This window comes from Acinonyx jubatus, chromosome X (genome assembly GCF_027475565.1).
Source record: "Acinonyx jubatus isolate Ajub_Pintada_27869175 chromosome X, VMU_Ajub_asm_v1.0, whole genome shotgun sequence".
In the NCBI taxonomy this organism is placed as follows: Eukaryota; Metazoa; Chordata; class Mammalia; order Carnivora; family Felidae; genus Acinonyx; species Acinonyx jubatus.
In genome coordinates this window covers 98,184,572-98,207,541 of record NC_069389.1, presented here as the reverse complement: position 1 = coordinate 98,207,541, position 22,970 = coordinate 98,184,572, and the positions used below count along the sequence as shown (strand labels likewise).

The following is a 22,970-nucleotide window of genomic DNA, read 5'->3' as shown; positions in this document are numbered from 1 at the left end:
ATAAGCAGAGGAACCTCAATAGACTGACTATTCGCTGGGCTATATATTCCTTGGAGTCCCTAACTGATGATTAAAGATGTAGAGAAGGATTTAAGTTCTTTTCGAGGGTTTGAAAGCAGGACCAGTTTCCACTTGTAAAGCCTTTGATTTAGGCAAACTGGGTAGAGGTATTTCTCTTACATGAAGGTGAACTGCCTTTGATTTCTCAGGATTTCCCATGCAGGAACCACAGCCAGCCCAGGCACGCCCTTAAGAACCACTGTGATCTTTGTGAGGTCAGGGTCTGTGGCTTATTTGTTTCTACATCCTCACGGCCTAGTACAGTACCTAGTACATGTCAAAAGTAAACTTCAGCAGCTAAATCTCCATTCATTTATTTACATCGTCAGACCTAGGGGTATACTCATTTTCAACCCTGGTTTGTACTTCACGTAGTAAGAACATACCAGCTTTTGGAAAAAACATTTTAAAACTAAATGAGAATACTATCTTGCGTGTCAACCATGCTTTGAATTTTGCAGAAAAGCTTTAAATGGTGAATATTGCCTTGAAACAATATGTCTTATGTCTTATGACATTATGATACCCATTTCATAAATTAAAAGAAATGTAACCTGTGGCTCAGAGAAGTTGTGAGTTGCACAGTTAAACACAGGTTAGTGGTAGACCTAACATTAGAACCCTAACCTACTCTCTCTTTCACATAATGCTGTCTCCCCCACGGTGAAAAGTTAGATTCCAAGTCCAGATGAAACCTCAATCCTTTAGTGAGTGTATGTGTGTGTGTGTGTGTGTGTGTATGCATGTGTGTGTGTGTGTATGCGTGCGTGTGCATGGGGGGTGGCAAAGAAGAGAATGATATATGGAACTGTCCCAAATTCTTATTCTTTTTCTGTTTTTTTAAAAAAGTTTATTTTGATAGAGACAGAGAGTAGGGGAGGGGCAGAGAGAAAGAGGGAGAGAAAGAATCCCAAGCAGGTTCTACACCTGTCAGCGCAGAACCTGATGCAGGGCTTGATCTCACCAACCATGAGATCATGGCCTGAGCTGAAATCAAGAGTCAGACATTTAACTGAAAGAGACACCCAGGCACCCCCCCCCCCATATTCTTTTTCTTTTTAAAAAGACATTCTGTTCATGATCATAGCAAGATACTTTGAGAGATTCCTAAGCTGACCTGTTGGATGTTTTAACTGCTTGAAACTGAGGTCTTTTGTACTGGCTGAATAATGCTTTACAGAAAGAAGTCTTGCTGTACAGAAAGCCCACCTACCTTCCCTTCGTACTTACCAGAATGGTAGTCACTACAATGGTCCGGTTCTCTGAGGATGCGCTGTCATTGCTGATTTGCTGATCTGAGAAAGGCACAAATCTTTCGTACTCATTCCAGTAGCCAGCCTAGAAAGAGCAGACATTTGACCTGGTTGCCTTTTTTTTCACTCAAAAAGTACTGCATGAAATTCAAGTGCTGTTGTGGAATAAAACTTTCTTTTTAGTTACTGGAGCTTTCCAAGCATTGATGTCCTGTCTCCCTCTGTCTTGGCACCCCCACCAGGAACCCAACTGTGATACAAACCTTCATCCTGGGGTTCCCATCCCCACTTCGCCTTTAGTGGTATTTTGTAAAATAATTCAGCGCACTGTAGGACGGTTAGCCTTTTGTTCCCCTTTAAACTCATACAGCAGAAGAGTGCTTTGCTCTGAACTGTGGGAAAGCTAGGATGTGAGGGTGGGAAACCAAGGGGTGTCCTGTAGAAATGACCCAAGCTATTTTACATTCTAGGATTTTATCAAATGGCTGCTAAATCCTCATTTCATGCCTAACTTAACTATTAGTATGATAGAAGCAAAGTGATCATTGTACAAGTTAGCTGTAGAGAAAGGTACTTTGTCCAGAGTCCTTTGCAGGGGGGTGAGGTGGCAAAGATACCTACTAGAGAGGTACCTACTTTCTGATTCTTTTGCTAAAACTGTATGTACCTTGGCAGTTTGTTTAAATAACAACATGCTGTAAAATTTGTGATTCCTTCCCTCTATTGTTAGAAGCTGTTAATAATTCTTGAGTCTATCTCTTTTATTTTATTTATTTTTTATTTGAGAGAGAGAGAAAGAGAGAGAGAGAGAGAGAGAGAGAGAGAGAGAGAGAGAGAGAGAATGCACACGAGCAGAGGAGAGGGGCAGAGAAAGAGGGAGAGAGAGGATCTTAATCAGGCTCCACACTGAGAGTGGAGCCTAATGTAGGGCTTGATCCCATGACCCTGAGATCACGACCTGAGCTGAAATCAAGAATTGGACTTCAACTGACTGAGCCACCCAGGTGCCCCAAGTCTATCACTTTTATAGGAGAGACTCCGAGGGAAACACTCCTTTCAGAATGCGTATAGATGGAACACTCTGATTGCAAAACAACTCTACGTATCTACACTATTTGCCAACAGAAAGGCAAAAATGATGTGTGGGAATTTGCTTTGTATGTGTTTTCTAACATCTCTTTTCTCGCACCTGAGTGCTGTCATCTTGTGAAAGACTTTGTCTTTGTGTATCTGTTTTGGCTACTTACTTTTCGAGAGCCAGTGACTTTCATCTCGTACACATCGATGGTATAATTTGTCCTACGTCCGTAAGTGTCAAATTGGATGTTTCCGGTCATTCCTTGTACTTGTACCTGGTAGGAAGGAAAAATGTAAAATTTTAAAATACCACCGCATTACTGCCTTCTAGGTCTCTGGGATGAGGTCCGCTGACAGATCTTAGAAGCTTGGAGAGCTTTTATCTTGAGTCATTGAGCTCAATCCGCCAGATCAAGTCCATATGGATCTTTATTTCTTCTCTGGCATTTTGTGAAGCTTTGAGTGGATGATAGGCAGTTACCTATATGATCCTGGGAAGGCCCTACCACCACTTTTTTAAGGGTGTGAGATTTCTATCATTAGTCTCTTCTCAAGGGAGTAGCCTGAGGGTATTCTTAACTAGCATAATGCATTCTTCTAAACTATGCGTTCCATGAGGGCTGTGGCTGTGCCTTAGCATTCCCAATATAACATAAATTGGTTTCAGTAATAGGGGCTCTGGAGCTCCTGGATTCGCATTCTAGCTTCATCACCTACTAACTGTATAACCTTGGATGTGCTCCCTAATGCTTTTGCACTTCAGTGTCCCCATCTGTAAAATGGGAAATCCCACTAGTACCTAACGCTTAGAGTTGTGGGAAGATTAAATGAGTTCTACACATGTAACGTTCAGAACTGTGTCTGGCACATCGTATGTATGCATTGTAATACTTGCGGGCTATATTGATAATTATTGTGAATTGAAATGAATTTAGTTCTTTTTCTTGAGAGTGTTATTTACCAGCCTCCACAGTAACAGGGGTGGATTCTCCTCTTATTTGACCTATGCCCAGCTACAAACAGGTAAGCAGCGAGCCAGGCCTTGGAGGGATAAACCATACACTGATGAAATTTGTGAAGTCTAAGGAATCAGGGGTATGTGGTACTAGATAAGAAAGACAGAGGTACTAGAAGAGCCTGGACACCCATGTGGGATGCCACCTGAAGATTCACATATGTCACAATTTTTCCTGGGTCTGTCCCAGTATTGTGAACTAATAAAAGGCCATCCCTCAGAGATTTCCTCACCAATTATTTTATGGTTCAGGGACATTGCACGCAAGACCCTCTATAAATATAAGTCACTGGAATGATTCATCTGGTAAGGGTCAAGCCATTTGCTTCAAAGGAAAAGCATCTGTCTCTTTTTCCTAGGATGAAAGGATAGAATACTTTTTTATTACTTACAGAAAGTGACAAGCTACTTAGCAAGTCAGAAGTGGTAATGGGCTTGTGCTGTGGAAGTGAGAACTGAGGTCAAATATTAGGGAGCATCTTTTGAAAGGAAAGGGAGCTTGTTCACCACCGATGGGAAAATGAGCTTCTCGTTCAAAGAGAAAGGCTCCAATGTGACTTCCTGAAGACAAGATGATTGTTCTACTGACCCAACAAACCTAAGCACCATTGTCAGCTCAGGCTTGCAGAGACGGTGATGTCACACTTCCGGCTAAAGTAAAAGTCCCTTGTTGAGATAGAAATTGCTTAGCCTGTCTGGGGTACACTGTGATGCAAGAAGGGTTCTTGACACTCCATTCTGAGCTTTGAATTCTAGGAGAGCAGGTAGGTCGGGCAGACACACTGGCATAGGAATTATTAAGGAAATCCTTCATTCCCGAAAACAGCAAAGGCTTCAAGTCTCGTTAAGGATTGTATATTTCTAAAGATCTAGCGTATTTAAACACAATAGACAAATTGGACACCAGTCTAGGTACGTCCAGGAGATTCGAGACCCCACGATGAAAACTTCTGGTGAGCAGAAGTAGAATCAGAGGGAAGTCTGTTTTCAATGACGTGACTGTCAGTTGCGGTTCCCCACCATCCCACCTGGGAACTTTTCTTTAATCGCCGCCCCCCACCCCCGCTCGACTCCAGTCTATTATTAGGTGCTTCTCCTCTGGGTTCCCATAGCACCCTCTGGAGAACCTAACCATAACATTTTAATCATCTCTGTATTTCCATCTCCCTTACTAGTTTGGGAACATCTCAAGATGAGAGACCTTCTTTTCCTGTGCTCTCAGCAGCTAGTACAGGAACTGGAATAGAGCAGGTGCTTAATAAATGTTTGCTGAACAAAGGGACAAGCTTTAATGCTTTAGAATCGTGACATGTTCCAGCAGGCTAGGCTCAGGCTGATCTTTGCACAGTCTGTAGATTACCCAATTTTCAAGTGGCTTTAAGTACATTTATTTACATATTAACAATTCTTTAATGTTTATTTATTTTTGAGAGAGAGAGAGCGTGAGTCGGGGAGGGGCAGAGAGAGAGGGAGACACAGAATCTGAAGCAGGCCCCAGGCTCCAAGCTGTCAGCACACAGCCCGATGCAGGGCTCGAACTCATGAGCCATGAGCTCATGACCTGAGCTAAAGAGGGACGCTTAACTGCCTGAGCCACCCAGGTAAGCCTACATATTAACAATTTAAGTGTGACCTCTCCTCACCTTATTTCATGTTTGCATACTAACTTTGAGCCTGATACACAGTCATTGGTGTTCAATAAATATTTACTGACTGAGGGGTATGCTTATTTATTCATTAAAACAGGCCCCTTCGGAGCCTCTATCAGGCAGTGATTATGTTTACCAGATTTCTTTGAAGGAAGAGAATGATTTATTGAGCAACAACTACGTGCTAGTCACAGTGAGGGACGCATTTACACATGCATTGTCACTTTTAATTAAATAAAATGGGATTTTTTTTTTACTATAGTAAAACCTTTAGTACTTCAGACCGTCTTCCCTCGCAGTGCCTCTGAACAGTGGGATTTTACTGAGCATTTATCACAAAGGGAACATGTGCTTCTGGAAAATGTTGATACTTTCCAGCCTCTCTGCTGCAGCAGGAAGAAGTTGGCCTGTAGAAATTGGTAAAGCATCCCTTTGGTTGAGTGTTTGATCCTTAGGGCCTGGGAGGAAGGTTACTTACCAGGCTTATAACTCGAGCTTTATAACTGAGTTAGACGTGCAGAAACTATTTGCGCAATGGTGTGATCAATCTAGTTTTTTCCCTAGCCAGGTAGATTTCTTATCCTTCATTCCGGTAGCCATTTTCTATTTGTTGTTCGTGCCGTGAATGGGGAGTCCGTTGGAGGTGCTGGTACTTGCCCCTTGAGATTTGGTTGACGAAAACTCCTTTTGATTTACTCGGAGGGAGTTTTGTATTTCAGTCATCATTATGTTTCACCTGACAGTACAAATCTTGTAACTGCTATGAAGGTTGAATTTAATTAACTGCTCTTCAAAATTGTGCAGTGCTACCTCCATAAAACTACACTTAGGGCATTTGTTAGGGAACTGACATAATGACATAAAAATCTGCATGATGGGAGAATGAGTCATATCTCTTTCTTGGAGAGAGACACAGGGGCTACTAACCCCTTTTGATGGAGTGCTTCCAACTTGGCAAATTTAAGGCAGCAGTAGGAGAGCCAACGACACAAAATGATGTACGTTATGAGGCCATGACGGATTCTTCATTACAGGGTTGGGCACAGAATTATCTTATCATTGCCCATCAGTTTGTTTCTTTGGATATCCCAAACATTGGGATAATTACATAAGTAGAAATAAGAGGCGCTTGTACTCTGGAAGGCTCATTTTAATGCATGCAGGCACATGTAGCATCAGACGAAATATTCAGGAAAGAGCTCTTGCTCAGAAAGCTGCAATGAATGACCGACGCTGCTCCTGGTGTAAAGAATGAGATCTGTTCAAAGGGTACTTCCTGAAGTCTTAAATGATCGCCTACCAGTAAATACTAAAAACAAGTGACCTATTTGTCTCCTGGTTTCTTGTACTTGTCTTTAGGTTTTTCTCTGGGGCATCGGGAAAAAAGGTTTCCTAAGTAGGCCTAGACACGTATCATATTTCTGCATTTCACCATGTAGATTAGCACGTTGTAAAGGTTCTTTCTGGCAACAGAACGACTGCCACCCTGGCTCAGCTCCACAGTCCATCCAGGCTAATGAGTTGTCTGCTGAGCCAGAGGATGCCGCTGTCCTTTGTGATGTCTACCTTCAAGTTAGGAGCATCCTACAGAATATCCCAGCCCCCCAAAGTAACACCACATGCCTGGAAAGGTTAGAAAGTTTGAAGTTGTTTACATGTTCAGTCCATCAGTTTTGAGGGTACTGGGTTTCATTTACTACCCGCAGTGTAGCACAGAACTAAATATTCATTTGCCCTCAACTGACAATGTTTCAAGCTTCGAGGAAGAAGCTTCTGGTTTGCGATTTCTAGATTTTGATGAATAGATGCCTGTGCTCCTCTTCTGCGTGCTCTGACCTTCTTAGACTCGGATCCTGTTCCCTTTAGGATGGCTTTTTTCAAGACTGAGGTCTTAACTTTTTTTGTGTCTTTATAAGACACAAAAACCCCGCCCCCACCCCAATAACCCAGCCTGGTCTTTACCATTTTTAGAGCTCTCTCGATATCAATTCCTTGACTCCAGGGCACAGCGGGATTTGCCAAGCAGTCTCCAGCACTGCCTCTTCGGGATACATCCACTCGCTGCCTCCTCAGGTAGCGGAAAGCTTCTGCGATGACCAGTATTGCATCGTGCGTCAGCGCAGATGTATACTGAAATGGATATGTGGAAAACAAGGTATCACGACAAACGATACCCTCAACACGTGCCTTGCTCCTTAGAATTTTCATTTCGTACTCTCCACCTCGTACTCTATGAAGTCACCCTCTTAATTATTTGAATCAAGAGATCTCTCAGGGCAAGCCTGACTTTGATTCATTCTAGAATGATGCCTCTTACCTCGTGTGTGCACATGTTAAGATTTTTAAGACCGAATGGCTCAAGGGAGTCTCTCCCTTGCTCTCAGTCCTCTGTTTTGTATTGAGTGAGCGACTACTAAAAGGCCAGGTCCTTTATAGAGAAAAAAATACATGTGCAGCTAACGGATGGCATATGTAGATTGGTTATTGGTGTTTGTAATAGAAAATTCAGGTCTGGTGTTTACTTAGGGGAAATGGAAATAGCTAAGTTAGACAGCTTGAAATTAATTTGGAGGGAAACATTAATCATTTCTGTCTGGACCATGTTTCTGGAGAACTAGGACCTCTGGCCAGCAATAAATCAGTTTTTGTTTCGTGGGGGGAGCAGAAAACCAAAGCTGGTTTTCGATTGTAGAAAATTACAATTGTTATTGAGTTTTAAATCTGATAACGGTGACAATTCACAGGCAATACTTCACGATGCTACCTCTTTCAGGCAAGAACACTTCGTTTCTATTCCTTGGATATACTGATAGGCTACTAGGGATGAGGCCAGTCACTTAATACTGGGGATTTGATTATCTGCGATTTGACAAGGAAGATGCCTTTTCATTAAATGAATCAGCAAATCTGTTTAAAATAAGCTGGCCCCTGTTTTTCGGGGGTGACAAATACTGGGAGGATATAGAATTCTATTGATATTTTTAATGAAGCAAAATGTCCCAGGAGGAGTTTTTCTCTCTCCCAAATACACCCAGGAGTGAGTACATTGTCGTCTTTACAACTATCCGTTTACTTTTTTGACTTTTCTCATGTTACTTTTCTTTCAGGAGCAAATCTTCAAGTGTGACTGTGACAGGGGGCATGTGTTCTTTCATGCAAAAAAAAAAAAAAATCTTTGTGTCTGTCCACTCTAGCACTACACAAAGCCAACACGGTGGTGATTTCTTTTCCAGCTGACTGCATAAATTGTCTGCAATTCCAAGCCATGCCAAAATAGCTATTTAATTTTCTGCTTTTTCAGCTTCTACTTACCAGTGTGTGAGTGTGTAAAAAGAAAAAAAAGCCCCAAAAGGAAACATTCATAAAATATAGAATAAATTAAGCAGTAGGATTTTAATCTGGAGACAATTTTATTTCCTAATCAAAAATATTATACGTCACTTTTTTAAAGTGGGCTTTTTGTCTGATTGGTATAGAACAAGTTTCCATGACTAATACTAGGCAAAAATAATCTGAAAGTCGAACCATCTCTTCAAATATTCCATTTCTTAGGGATGACTGGCCTCATCCCTAGTAGAGCCTGTCAATATATACAAGGAATAGAAACTAAGTGTTTTGCCTGAAAGAGGTAGCATTTAAAGGGTTTTACTCTTAAATGGTTCTTCTCAGCAAGTTCTGAGGACTTTACTTTATACACACCATGAGTTATCAATGACTAATCCAGAGCTAAGCTTGTTTTTCTTCTCCTTTGTAGAACCTCTATAACTTCTGAGCAAACACAAACTACCCTGTAGTAGCCTTTTCATCCTTTTACCCTTGTCCGTTGTTTTGTGGCTAACACAGTGCCTGGCACATAACGCATAAATGAATTTCTTGCCTCTACCTATTACCTGCTAAATCTAAGGATGGAAAAGCAGTGGACAGGCAGTTTCTGAAAAATCTAAATTTGTGTAAGCTCACCTAAAGGTGGTGGGTGGATTTAGTATATCAAAAAAATTGGAATCATCAAGGAAATGCAAATCAAAAGCACGGGAGATAGCACTGCACACCTGTTATGATGGCTGTTATCAAAAAGACAGGAAATATTGAGTGTTGGCAAAAATGTGGAGAGAAGAGAACCCTCTTGCCCTGCTGGTGGGAATGCAAACGGTGCGGCCACTGTGGAAAACATTATGGAGGCTCCTCAAAAAATTACAGATAGAACCACTGTGCAACCCAGCAATTCCTCTTGTGGGTATTAATCCAAAAGAAACAAAATCACTATTGCAAAAAGATATCTGCCCCCCCACGCTCAGTGCAGCATTATTTAGAGGAGCCAAGGCAGGGAAACAACCTACGTGTCCATCAACACATGAGTGGTTAAGGAAAATGTGGTACGTACATGCAGTGGAATACTATTTGGCCACAAAAAAAGGAAGGAAATCCTGCCGTTTGTAACAACGTGGATGGACCTTGAGGGCGTTATGCTAAGTGAAATTAAGTCAGACAGAGAAAGACAAATACTGTGTGATCTCACTTAAATGTGTAATCTAAAAAAGAAAACAAAAATCACCCTGAACTCATAGGAATAGAGAACAGATTTGTGGTTGCCAGAGATGGGTGATGGGTGGTAGGGGATGGGGGAAATGTGTCAAAGGTGCAAACTTCCAGTTATAAAAGAAGTAAGTCCTGGGGATGTAATATACACCATGGTGACTATAGTTAACAATACTGTATGTATGTATGTATGAATTTAAGAGAGAAAGAGAGAGAACATGAGAAGGGGAAAGGGGAAGAGGGAGAGAGAGAGAGAAAGAGAGAGAGAGAGAGAGAGAGAGAGAGAGAGAGAGAGAGAGAGAAAGAGAGAGAGAGAATCTTAACCAGGCTCTACACTTAACATGGAGCCCGATGTGGGGTGTGATCCCAAATCCCTGGGATCGTGATCTGAGCCAAAATCAAGAATAGGACGCTCAACCGACTGAGCCACCCAGGTGCCCCTACTGACTGTGTTTTTGAAAGTTGCTGAGAGAAGTAGATTTTAAAAATTGTCATCACAAGAAAAAAATTGTACCTACAGTGGTGATGGATGGTAACTAAAGTTGTTGCGGTGATCATTTTGCAATATATACATATGTCAAATCATTATGCTATATACCTAAAACTAATATAATGCTATATGTCAATTATATCTCAATAAAAACCGGATAAAATAATTATCCTAAAAAAAAAGATCTGACTGCGAACGCTAACCCTAACATCACAGGGATTGAGACCATATTTGCTGAAACATCTGAGGACACCTGATCTGACCATGGGACAGAATGTTTTAAAATGGGACTGCCTAGGAAAATCTGGCATGTATACTATAATCACTACAACAACAGAATACCACTTAACTAGTGAGTGGCTTAAATGAATGAATAAATTAGGTTTAATGCACAACTTTTCTAAAACATACCAATTGTATAAAGTAAGGGCCCACTTGTATTATGTTCTGATGTGATTCATTTAGGGTGAAACTGACTAGGTGATACAGAATGTGTCTCTTCTCTGGTCCATGTCTCTATTGTTCTCGGTTATTCTATTCTTGCCAGGAAGAATGTGAGGATGGGTATTTTGAAACCATGAGAAAAGAAATATTCACCCCTTTTCCTTTTTTAGGGAAAGGCCTTAACTGTACTTTGATTCCTGTTCTTGATCACAAGGATCCCACAGTCACTATATAAGGAAAGAAGAATTTAAAGTCAGTTTCATACTTGAACCAATGCACCAAGGGAATGGTTACTTAAAACATACCCTTGACGGATCCTTTGTGTTACACTAATAACTTTTCCTAATTTATCTGTTTTAATTCCTGATTTTTAAATAATAAGATTTCTAGTCATAGGGGAACACATGTGAAAAATGTGCACTCTAAGCATGACTTTCTACCTTTAATATTCTTATTTTGATTTCATGAAAATGAGCAACATAGGTAATCTAATTATTTTTAAAGATACTTTTCCAGGCAGGAAAACATTTCTGCTCAATATACATATAGGCACCATGCACTCTGTATTGCAGCCCAATTCACTCGGGTGTACTGAGATTCATGAAACTTATTAACACAAAGTAATCACATAAATAATGTAAAATCTAATTTTCTGTTGCAGGCTATCAATCTTCTTTACCTATTCCCACTGCCCCCACTCTTTGCCCAACTCAGGTTCTTGTAATATTGTAAGTTGTTATCAGCATGTTACAAATGAAATTCATTAAAAAATTAGTTAACATTCCCAAGCCCCAGGTTTTAAAAGACCTCCTTCTCCTTAGCGTCTTTATTTGCAAGTGTAGTTTTCAAATGCAGCAGTAGCACCTGCAATTTGGTTTTAGCATCCTTGAAACCTTTCTGAGCGAAGACGACTTGGTCACAGGAAGGCCATAAATATACAAAGGCCACACTGAGATGCTGTGAAAAGCTGGCCTAAGGTTTCTGCATGCCATGGAACATTACCTTTAGTGGTGCATTCTTGGCTTCAGGGAATTCCCTTTCATCTAGCCTCACCCAGCGCTGAATAAACTGCTGAACCATAGGGTTTTCATTGTTGACAATCTGGAATCCTGTAATGTTGGCTCCCCCATGCATGACTCTTTCTAGCAAAATATCGGTAAAACCCTAGAAAGAGATCGAAAGAGAATCATTAATGTTGGAGGTCGTGAGTTCTGACCGTATCTGTTGGTTAGAATGCTAAGGAGGAAATGGAAGGTCCTTCTCCCAGGATCACTCTTCAACAATCAAGAAAACCCTGGACACAATGTTATATGTCAATTACATCTCAATTACAAAAACAAGAAGGACGATGACGACAAGTACCAAAAAAAATGCTGGATATGGGCTAATTCTTAAGGCAGTATGTCTCCGAAACTACAGGCACGATGCAGAAAATATGCATTCTTCCATTTTAGTGCTTTGTGTCTTTATTTAGTATAGCTCCTGCAAGGACAAACACAGGTGCCAACTTCAAGCAAATGTTTTGTTTCATTTACCTGTATTTTTAGTCTTTCTTCACTGAGTACAAATACAATGCTTCCTGTAACTGGGAAAGTGTTGAAACGTTTGACCCTGACTAGAGGTATAAAATCCTTTTCTTCAGCTTAATGTGCCAAACACAGCAGATTGCTTTAGATTCTAATGATGAGTACTTTCAACATTTGTGACTTAAAGAAATGCCAAAGAGAGAAACTGACAGCTTGGTTGTATATGATGGTGCAAACCCAGGTTATGTCTCTCATGTGTTTATAAACAAGTCTCGACATCTACTTCGGATCACCCACCGTTTTCTTCTTCTCTTGCTCTAGTTACCATCTGGTGTCTCTGTCACCTAAGCCTCCTAAAGGAATCTCTTCAGGTTCACACCAAGCCATCTCTGCCTGGGTGCCACCAGCTCCACTGGGCATTGCTATCTCCTGAAACACTTCTCCGAGGAGTTGTGCTATTTCTGCTGGATACCTGTCTCTTGCTAGTTGCAGTGGACGCGTTTAGGTCCTCAATGGGCTGAAGCCAACATTTATCTTCATCAAGAAATGGGAAGAATTCTTCCTCCATTCCTCACACTATCTTGTTCAACATTTTAATATAACATTTTCAAATACACAAAAAAATTGAGAGAACTGTATAGTGAATACCCATATAGTCTCAACTCAGACTTTAAAATTAGTATTTTTCTATCCATCCATCAATCCATTTCTTTTTTTTCTTCAAAGTTTTGATTATTACTATTTTTAAAAATTTTATTTAAATCCAAGTTAGTTAACATATAGTGTAATCATGGTTTCAAGGAATGGAATTTAGTGATTCATCACTTACATATAACACCCAGTGATCCATCAATCCATTTCATGTTTTTGGATGCATTTCAAAGTAAGTTGTAGATATTAGTATACTTCAAACTAAAAGACTTTGCCAGGCAGATCATTAACTAGAGTTCAGTATTTGTTTGCAATTCTTTTTCTTTCCTTTTCTCTTTCTTTCTTTCTTTCTTTTTCTCCTTTGAGGTAAAATTTACATCCAATGAAATATATAAATCTTAAACGTAGCACTTGATGAGTTCTGATAAATGAATACACCTGTTCTCCAAAGTTTTCTTTTTTTGCATTCTAAGTTTTTATTGAAGTATAAAAATCATATAGAAAAGTGCACATATCTTCAAATACATGACCCGACAGATTCTCACAAACCGAACGCAAAAATGTAAGCAATACCCACAGGGCCCCCTGTGTACCTCTCTAGCCACCATCCCTCCCCCCACTTCTTTTAATTCACCTTTCTTTATATTTTAGTGAACCAGCTTTTCAAGTTACTACTCACGGCCCCTTCTTTCTTCCTTTCAAAAGCGGGCCATGAGTCCATGGAGACTGCACAAAGAGCCAAGCAGTTTTTGCATCACTGAGAATCATTCCTCCTTTCTGATAATCAAAAAACCCCACCTTTAAAAAAAATTAACATTAACTTGTTGGGATGAGTTTTGTCCCAAAGTCCTCTTTCATGAAGGAAGCTAAGACTGTTTTCTCCCCTTTGCTGCCCTCGCACCACGATCAGCCGAGAGACTTACTTTGTGTGAAGTCTAGTAGAGGCCCCAACTGGGGCTGTCTCCCAGCTCCCCAATCCCGCCCCATAACACATATACAAATAAAGAGCCTGGGACAAAATTTTAACAAATGGCTTTAATTCACTCACTGTGCCAAACCATATGTGTCAGTTAACAAGTTTTACACAAGAACATTGACCAGCTGCCCACCTGCCTGGACGGGACAAGTGGAGCTCCTTTCCTTGAAAGAAGGGGGTTGAGAATGCTTCTGTCACCATCCTCGTCTTCAGGGCCGATGGCTACAACCTGCACTAAGGAGCAGTATCTCTTGCACCCCTCACGCTTTGATAAGTGTCACACTCCTGTTTTCCTAATATCCATAGCATGTTAAAATGGCAACATAGAATTAACAAAAGGGAAGGAGAGAGAAAGTATCCCAGCACTCTCACATCTGTCCTAAGGCATAAGAGTCAGTCCTTCAGTCTGGTTACGCACCATACAACTTCTTTCCAGAAAGATGTTCCCTCACTCTCCTTTTCTTGGCAGCGATACTAAAAGGAGTGGTCCAGCTCAAATTTACCTCACCAGTCATGCCCACTTCCTCCCAGAAGGCTTCATTCTGTCATGTATGCCCCATGTATTCCTGCTTGGGTATCTTTCTCTCCAGTAAACATATTATACTTTGAAAACATCTCCATAGGCATACTCTGCACCCCTCTTTCTACCACACATCAACCATGCCATTGTGGACCTAGAAGTTTCTCAGTCAACCCATGTTTTATGACAAACATGCCTGGAAATGAGTTCTGGTGCACCTCAGACTGGAATCAGCCTTGCTGTCCTTGTGGGATGAACTGCATCCACAGCAACACAAATCAAGCCAGGGGAAGGTCACCTCAAGCTGTTCTGGTGGCCAGACTTACATGACACTGGCCCCTACCGATTGCCCCGAAGCCTCATCCATCTGTATGGGCAGAAAGTACTAACACAGCCCCACAGACAAAATGGGGAGAAGAGAAGTATAGTAGAAACAGAAAGGAAGTAACAGGTATTTAGGGAGATGAGACATCCTGTTGCTTAAGGCTAAGAGTTGGCTGTCTTCTGGTCTCCCTCTGTTTCGTTTGTGTACATTTTGCTTGTTTGTAATGTCTTAGATTCTACAGCCTGAATGTCTCCCCGGTGTCCAGCATTTAGATGCAGCAACCCACGTCCTTGAGGTTGAGACAATCAAGGCTAGATTCTCCCTAAACTCTCTGAAAGGACGTGAACACAGCAGAGCTCACCAACAAGTATCAAGGAAGAAGAGGAAAAGGGAAAAGACGTGAATGGTACAGACGGGGCTATAGAGAAAGCGGCTCGCCTAATAGGCATAAGTCATTGACCCTATCATTTTATTTCTAAAACTCTTTTTTAAAAAAGAATTTTTGGGGCACCTGGGTGGCTCAGTCGGTTGAGCGTCCGACTTCGGCTCAGGTCATGATCTCACAGTCTGTGGGTTCAAGCCCCGCGTCAGGCTCTGTGCTGACAGCTCAGAGCCTGGAGCCTGCTTCCAATCCTGTGTCTCCCTCTCTCTCTGCCCCTCCCCCACTCTCACTTTGTCTCACTCTGTCTCTCAAAAATAAATAAATATAAAAAAAATTTAAAAAAAAGAATTTTCTGGGGCACTTGGGTGGTTCAGTCAGTTGAGCGTCCGACTCTTGGTTTTGGCTCAGGTCATGATCTCATGGTTTGCGGGATTCAGCCCCGTTTTGGGCTCTGTGCTCACAGCCCAGAGCCTGCTTGGGATTCTTTCTCCCCTCTCTGTCTGCCCCTCCCCTGTTCTCTCTCTCTCTTTCAAAATACATAAACTTAAGAAAAGGAATTTTCTTTTTGTATCAGATATTGCTAAATTCCATGGTTCAAATGGCCGCTAACAGTCTTAGCTTCCTTGTCCCCAAGATTATAAAAATTAAAATAGTTAGATTTTTCTTTTTGAAATGGCAACACACCCACCTCAAGTTTGGAAATAAATGCCAAGTACCTCTAAATCCTTTATAAAAGACTAATGTAAAAGAAATGACCACTACACAGGTAAAATAGGTAAACAGATAAAATAAAACAGTGAAGATCGATGGGCATAAGAAGGGAGTTAGGAGAGAGCTGTTGGCTGGACAGCAGAAAGTGCCTGGCTCTTAGCTGCCCTTCCATTTCTGCTCAATCGTTTTAACACATGTTCTGTTTTCTTTCACATATTTCTATTGTAGTTGTAGACAAGCACAGTCTACGATGCTTTGAAAATTGAGGCCCGACTCCCCTCAAATCCTCAGCAAAGACACTATTTCATAGGGATTTTAATAACTAGATGTGATGATGAGGTCCTCTGAGTTTTGCTTAGACTGGACTTAATGACTTCTAGTGCTGCTTGTACCTTATCGGTTCTGTTTGGTTAAAATTGTTGTTGTTGTTTTTGGCGAATTGCCTTTTCCTTTGGTTGGCCAAAAACAGTGTGCAGAGGGAGAGATGAAAGGAGATGAGAAAAGGCAGAGAAAGACTGGAGGCAATCAGAGTGCTCACAGATAGGATGAGTTGAAACTCTACTTTCTCAGTTTCAATGGTTTAGCTATCCGCGCAGTTGACTACTTGCCTCTGTGTAACTAACAATGGCAGTGTTTGTTAGAAATATGGATGTTGTCTCCAGGAGTTAGTCCTTTGAGAGGGAAACTACTCATTTGGATTCGTTAAGTTCTGGTGTTATTTCCTCAAGGTATCACTTCTTGACCACGTCACATCTGTTTGATCCAGATGTACTGTTGCCCACATCTGAATGCAACTTTATAAAACCAACTGTGACTTTTGTGTCTATGCAGTTCATCTGGGGACTTGTAAGCCACCCTTGTCTTATTCTCCAAGGCCATCTTTTATACAGATACTGGTTATACAATTGGCATCCAAACACAGATTGTCCCGATTTGAGAATAGCCAGACAAGTCAGTCTTGCAAAGATTCAAATGACTTTAGTGTTATCCTGTCTCCCTTGATTTATACATACTGTAATTCAGTTTCTTTCTGGCCGTATGGATAATGGAGAGTTGCAAATAAATATATTGAAAGCTTCCTTTTAGAGCACTTGTTTTCCAGATATGATATGCAGATTTCCTTCACATAATACTATTCTTAGGGTACATTTTGTACAGAAAGGAAAACAGAGACAAGATAAGTTGGATGACTTTCATGGAGTTGATGGCAGATTATGGGTGAGAAATGGGAAAGGTGGCGTGCCTGTAGGGAAGATAAAAGCAATAGAATGAGGATTGGGAGGCTGCCGAGGGCAAGTATCTATCTCACGATTTGGATGAAGGCTGGCTCTGTCTTTAGTGTTATTTGAATCGTTCATGTGGGTGATGCTTCAACAGGGAAATGCACAGTGATCGTGGTAACTCAAGTTATCAGGTTGCTAATGAGAAGCACAAGTCTTTTTCTAGGAGCAGGTCCATTCCCCCGGGAGGGTGTTGTGTGTGGAGTTGAAGATGACACCACATAAATTAGCACTTGATTATAGGTTGCTTTGTATTGTTCACTTGCATTTTATTCTCTAATCCAATCAACATACTTTGAAACCTTTTAAGTGCTATCCATTGGTAAAATGGCGAGCCATATCAAACTTGCCCTGACCTCATGGCACTTTAGTCCAGTGAGAATTATTAGTATGAGTATACAAATAATTACAAGTTGATATAAGTGCTATTTGTGGGAAAAATAGCCGCTGATCTTTTTATTAATAGTTATATGGAGGTATAATTTAAATACCATAAAATCCATCCATTTGACACTGAATTATTTAAGGCAAAAATCAGATCATGCCCCACCCCTCACTTGAAATTCTTCAGTGGTTTTTTGTCACTGTTGAAAAAAGCTAAAACTCTTTAACCAGGCTTACCAGCCTTACATAATCTGGAACTCACTCTGCTCTAGCCAAAATTGCCTTCTGACAGTTCAGAGAAGGTATCAAGCTCTTTTCTGCCTCAGGGCCTTGACACACGCTGTTCCCTATGCATGACATGAACTTCCCCTGATTCTTCATATAACTGGATCTTTCTTACAATTTGGATCATTGTTTCAAAGTCACCTTTTCTTTTTTAAAAAAAATGTTTATTCATTTTGAAAAAGAGAGAGAGAGAGAGAGAGAGAGGGCATGCGTACATGAGCAGGGGAGGGGCAGAGAGAGCGGGCAAGACAGAATCCCAAGCAGGATCCATGCTGTCAGCGCAGAGCCTGACACGGGGCTCGATCCCATGGACCATGAGATCATGACCTGAGCCGAAATCAAGAGTTGGACGCTTAACTGACTGAGCCACCCAGGTGCCCCCCAAGTCACCTTTCTGAAAGATCTTTTCTGGCCATGCTATGCAGAGTTTTGATTCTTGATACTCTGCCTTCTCTTCATTCCCTCTCCTACTACCTGTTATATCTCCGGGCTAATTATCATAAGCTGTACAAGTTTTGTCTGTGCATTATGACTACAAGGTTCTTAAGGACACTACCCTCTGTCTTCCTTGCAGGGGAGTGAACAAGGTATTGGGCATACAAGTGATACAGAGGAAGAAGAACTTACTATAAAGATCTTTAGAGTAGTATTGCCCGAAGTATATGTGGATTGGTGCTGGTCTGCTGTTTGTTGGCAGTCAGAGATGAAAAAAGGGAAGAACTAGAAAGCAAGCCTTTATAAACCTTTATAGCAGTTTGACAGGGTGATATTATGGCTATTAAATGTAACACTTATATTTTATCTATCTTGTTTTGTTTATTTCATGTTTTTAGTAATTTACTTTTGTCGCACTTTTGTTGATCTGTGAAGATTTGGGGGAAAAAACTGGCCCTTCTTCACAGGTAGTTTGAGAAGCACTGTTTTAGAGGACATGATCTGAGAGAGCTTGGGAAAGAAAACAGAATTCTTTCCATTTACCTTACTAGAACATTGGTTAGAGAGTGTCTTTCCTTGTTAATTTCAGGCAGGAAAAAAGAGAGAAAGAGAGAGAGAGAAGGAGAAAGGGATGGGTGATTACGGTTGGGGCATTTTTAGACAGGGAGAATGAGAGTCTCAAAGTTGGCAACTTTAAGCTGACAAGAGACTGTGGATTTCTAAATGCCCGGTAGGAAGTTGGACCCCAGCCCAGTCCCCAATTCCTCATTCCCTTGGTGCTTTGCTGTATCCTATCTCCATTTGGAGAAGAAAGTGAATCCTCTGCCACCAGAGAAGCTGTGTACCCAGGGGAGGTGACTGGGTTCCTGGCATTTGGGACCAGTGGGGAGGTCAATGCTGAGGTGTCATTGTATACAACATGTGGCTTTGAGCATTTGAATTTTTTTTTTTTTTTTTTGTAGAACATAAAAATAGGAGAACAAAGGAAGGGAAAGAGTAGAGAACAAAACCAGAAAACCCGGAAGGGGAAGGGAGAAGAAGGGAACAGTTGTTATTGGCAAGCAAAACACATGACCCCCATCTCACTCAAACTTGTTTTCTCTCTAAACAAAGTGGCCCCTTCTCTGTTTCAGGTAACTTCCAGGGCTCAGTAAGCTGCAGAGTTCACTTCTTCAAGCTTAGGTTACAGCTGGTTGCCTCTTTTGGGTTCTGTTTTATGAATGGTGCTTTTGTTTGAGTAAAAATTTGAAAAAAACTAGATGTAGGCTAGTGCCCTTCCCCCCCCCCCCATTATTTCCTGGCATATTAATAATATGAATGGGGCAGATGGGAGGGAAAGAGAAAAGAGGGAGCAAGAGCAAGAAGGGATATGAGAGAGCAGGAGAGAAAGGAGAGAGAGAGAGGGAGAGAGAGAGAGAGAGAGAGAGAGAAGGACAAGGGATTGTGGCAGGAGAGAAGAGAGTGATGGACAGATAGAATTGGTACCTGCTAAGATGCATTTCAAAATGGCCTTTGGACTGGTTTCAAACCCAGATGCACAAGGCTGTCCTTGGTTTTTAAGCCTTTTTGTCTGTAATCACTTTACTCTCATAAGTGTATAGTTTGTATTTCATTCATATGCATTTATATCTTTGCCAGTGTTCTTCCGTGACCTTTGTGGGGCTAGCCTTTTGTCTCACTGAGATGCTCGACTGGGTCAAATGGGAGGAGCAAGGTGCTCTGTCAGGAGTCTGAACAACCCACGTTGGAGCCTAGCTTGACAATGGATTAGCTCTGAGACTTTGGGCAAGTCATGTATTTTTTTCAGAGCCATTTTCCTGATGTCTAAAAGGTTTGGGGAGGTGAATAGGTCAGTCTCTCCTCATGGGAGTGCTGAGTAAATTTTGTAAGAAGTCTATAGAAAATAGCTGGCACAGGGGCGCCTGGGTGGCTCAGTTGGTTAAGCGTCCGACTTCGGCTCAGGTCATGATCTCGCGGTCCGTGAGTTCGAGCCCTGCGTCGGGGCTCTGTGCTGACGGCTCAGAGCCCGGAGCCTGTTTCAGATTCTGTGTCTCCCTCTCTCTCTGCCCCTCCCCCATTCATGCTCTGTCTCTCTCTGTCTCAAAAATAAATAAACGTTAAAAAAAAAAAGAAAATAGCTGGCACAGCAGAGAAAAGTGTAAGATATGTTAGCTTCCTTCCCTTTGCTGCCCTAGCGCGATGACTTCCTTGATGGACTGCTCATGCGGCCCTCTACCGGTGGCAGCTGACATGACCTAGCTTCCACCTGCAGGGTCAACAGCAGTCTCCCACTCTGGGGTCAGTCTTGACCTAGGCAGGGAAACTGCTGGATCTTCTAAAAGTGGTTAACTGGTACAGCACTGAATGAGTCCACTATGGCTCATGTTCTTCCCTGGCACCTCAAGTCTTGGGTTTTTTTTTTTTTTGGTCTTATTTTGGGGGCTGGGTGCTGAACATCTGTCGCTGGACCGTCTCAACCCAGATCCAATTCACTTTGTGTCAACTGCAAGTTGGTTTGGATTGATCCTTCAGATCCTCAGTCATGTTTAGAACTTAGGGAAAGGGTACTCATACCTTCTTGGCTTCTGCCCACCTGAAATGATTTTAAGTCTGCTTATGACTTTATACCCCTAACAGGGCTCTGGTTTTGTTCTCCCATTTGTATCCTCAGTGTTGTCCTAGCTGCTGTGCCTATACTCTTGCTCCTGGCCTTCTCCGGCCCCAACTGACCCTCCACGAGGGAAGAGATGTAGAGCCGGAAATGATCTCGAAGTGTTTCCCAAATTGTAGTCATTAATATACCACCTTTATGGTTTTTTGCCATATAGGGAGATCATCTGAGCCACAATTTACCTAATATTTTTCTTTACGTTGACTAAATTCTTTAACTTAAATATCTACCTTACCCTCATTCTAAGGAATGGTATTTATAAAATCACAGACTTGAGATGGTAGTTATCGTTCTGCAACACACATTTAGCATAAATTCAAAAGTAGTAATTTTAAGGAATTTTGCTATGTACTTTCTTATGTACACTAGCTTGTGCCTAAGTAACAACTTGAGGAAATAGTGATCTGGTCTACCTCTCCATTCTACAGATCAGGAAACCTGCTTCCTAGCTCCGGGTCTAGTGCTTGTTTTCACTATGCCTGGGGTTGTTAGTCTGGGGTTCTGCACACAGTGACTCGACTATCATTGACACATATGAAAAAATTAAATCACAATACACACATGCCTGGGAATGCGGCGTAAAGGATCCTGATCCAGGGGCTCGGTCGGTTAAGCATCCGACTCTTAATTTCAGCTCGGGTCATGATCTCACGGTTTATGGGATCAAGCCCCATGTGAAGCTCTGCACTGACAGTGAGGAGCCTGCTTGGGATTCTCTCTCTCTCTCCCCCCCATCTCTCTCTGCCCCTTCCCTGCTCTATCTCTCAAAATAAACATTTTTTTTTAAAAAGTATCCTCATCAATACCTTGCCATGAAAGAGAGACAGGTTGCCTCACTGACAGATTGTATACATGCTGTTTACCTCTAGTACTAAAGCGGAAAAACATTACCACCTTAGAGTCCTGGAAGAGAAGACAACAATTAATTATGGAACAATCCCTAAAACATGGCATCAGCAACTGATACAGACTTTGTAAGAGACTTTCCTGCTCTCTCCTCATTGGGATGTCCACTTCTGGGCCTGTGTGTCCACCGGGTCCCATCTCTGCCTGTGATTCTAATAGAATCTTTTGCTTCTTCCAGGGACTTCAACAAGCTAAAACTTTCTACAGCTTGTTTGTCTGCTCTGACACGTACACCCTGACCTGTGAAAGGCCTGTGTTGAAGCATTCATGGACTATCCACGGCTTCTCAGTTTAGGATTACCACTGGGGAAATTCCACGTAACAGCACAAAGAAGTCTTTGCCAGACAGTCGGAGTTCCATGGCAGAGGGCATACAGGGGCTCTGAGCGGCTGATTCCAGAAAGCTTAGGTAAGTGCTGTGACTGTTTTTGACTTTGCATTTGTAGAAGAAGGCAGTGGTCCTGCACTGTTGTTATACCAAAACCCAGATTAGACTTTGTTCCCCTGTGCATGTGTTCTCAGCTTTCATCCAGCTGGCTCATTTTGAAAGGAAGCATCTAAGCTCCACTTACCCTTTTTTGACCATCTAAGTAACTTCTAAATAGTCTTGGTGTGTGTGTGTGTGTGTGTGTGTGTGTGTGCATGTGTGCACGCAAGTGTGTGTGCGTGTGCATGCATGCACGTGTGTGTGTGTGTGTGTGTGTGTGTGTGTGTGTGTATCTGTCTGTCTGTCTTTGGTGGAGGTGTTTGGAGGTATTTTTATCTGCTTTAAAAAGCCTGGAAACCATGGTGGGATAATCTATCTCATTTTTATCAGAAACTAACAACAGTTCCCATCTCTATTGCCCATAGGCAATTTGCTATAGAGTACAGGGACTCATGGAAACATGGCTGAATTCAAATGAAAAGTAGGTCACTAGAGAAAATGGAGTGGCAGCTCAAAGTGTGCTGAGTGAGTTCATGTTTTCCCTAGGCAGACTGACATGACGCTATGTATTAACGTCCTTTCTGAAGGAAGACCACTTGTTCTCGTAGTCGGCTTCCACCCGATGTCTCAGGATTCTGAGTCCTGGTTAGGCGTTCAGCTAACCATTCTTCTCCCCACCCTTGTCCTAATGATTCTCCCTTGCAGTTCTGTCATTCCATAGGCTTTCATTTCTGTCAGGTCTGGGTCTCAGGTTGAAACCAAAGCTCATCTGAAGGATTGTGGGTAGGAAACAGGGAGGCCTGGTTACAATTCTAGAATGGGGAAGGTCTTTTACATATCATCTGGTCGCTGATGTGCATGGCTCGGATCTCCCTTTAAGATGGAACCTGGCTCGAGGAGTTGAGTTAGCTGACAGCCTCCAGTTTCAGCATCTGCCTCAGCTTTCAGGAGGGAGGTATGTGCTTCC

General features: G+C 41.9%; 1 protein-coding gene and 1 long non-coding RNA gene across 12 annotated transcripts in view; one reads left to right on the top strand and one right to left on the bottom strand.

Annotated features, from left to right (window-relative positions):
• The window catches only part of GRIA3 (glutamate ionotropic receptor AMPA type subunit 3), a 265,856-nt gene that overhangs the window by 75,364 nt on the left and 167,522 nt on the right, over positions 1 to 22,970 (bottom strand). For all 7 annotated transcript variants that reach the window (XR_003418428.2, XM_027054336.2, XM_027054334.2 and 4 more), the window contains 4 exons: positions 11,527 to 11,688; positions 7,017 to 7,184; positions 2,561 to 2,665; positions 1,291 to 1,398 (listed from right to left, as the gene is read on the bottom strand). Coding sequence is in view for 6 of the 7 variants with exons in the window: in XM_027054336.2 (XP_026910137.1) it covers positions 1,291 to 1,398; positions 2,561 to 2,665; positions 7,017 to 7,184; positions 11,527 to 11,688 (543 nt within the window). In the remaining variant the exon portion in view is untranslated. The remainder of the gene's footprint in view (positions 1 to 1,290; positions 1,399 to 2,560; positions 2,666 to 7,016; positions 7,185 to 11,526; positions 11,689 to 22,970) is intronic.
• The window catches only part of LOC113597642 (uncharacterized), a 159,142-nt gene that overhangs the window by 66,557 nt on the left and 69,615 nt on the right, over positions 1 to 22,970 (top strand). For 4 of the 5 annotated variants that reach the window (XR_008289850.1, XR_003418429.2, XR_008289852.1 and 1 more), the window contains one exon: positions 21,755 to 21,985. This is a non-coding gene — a long non-coding RNA (uncharacterized LOC113597642). Of the gene's footprint in view, positions 1 to 21,754; positions 21,986 to 22,428; positions 22,959 to 22,970 lie in introns of all 5 variants that reach the window. The other variant, XR_008289851.1, reaches the window with a different exon arrangement.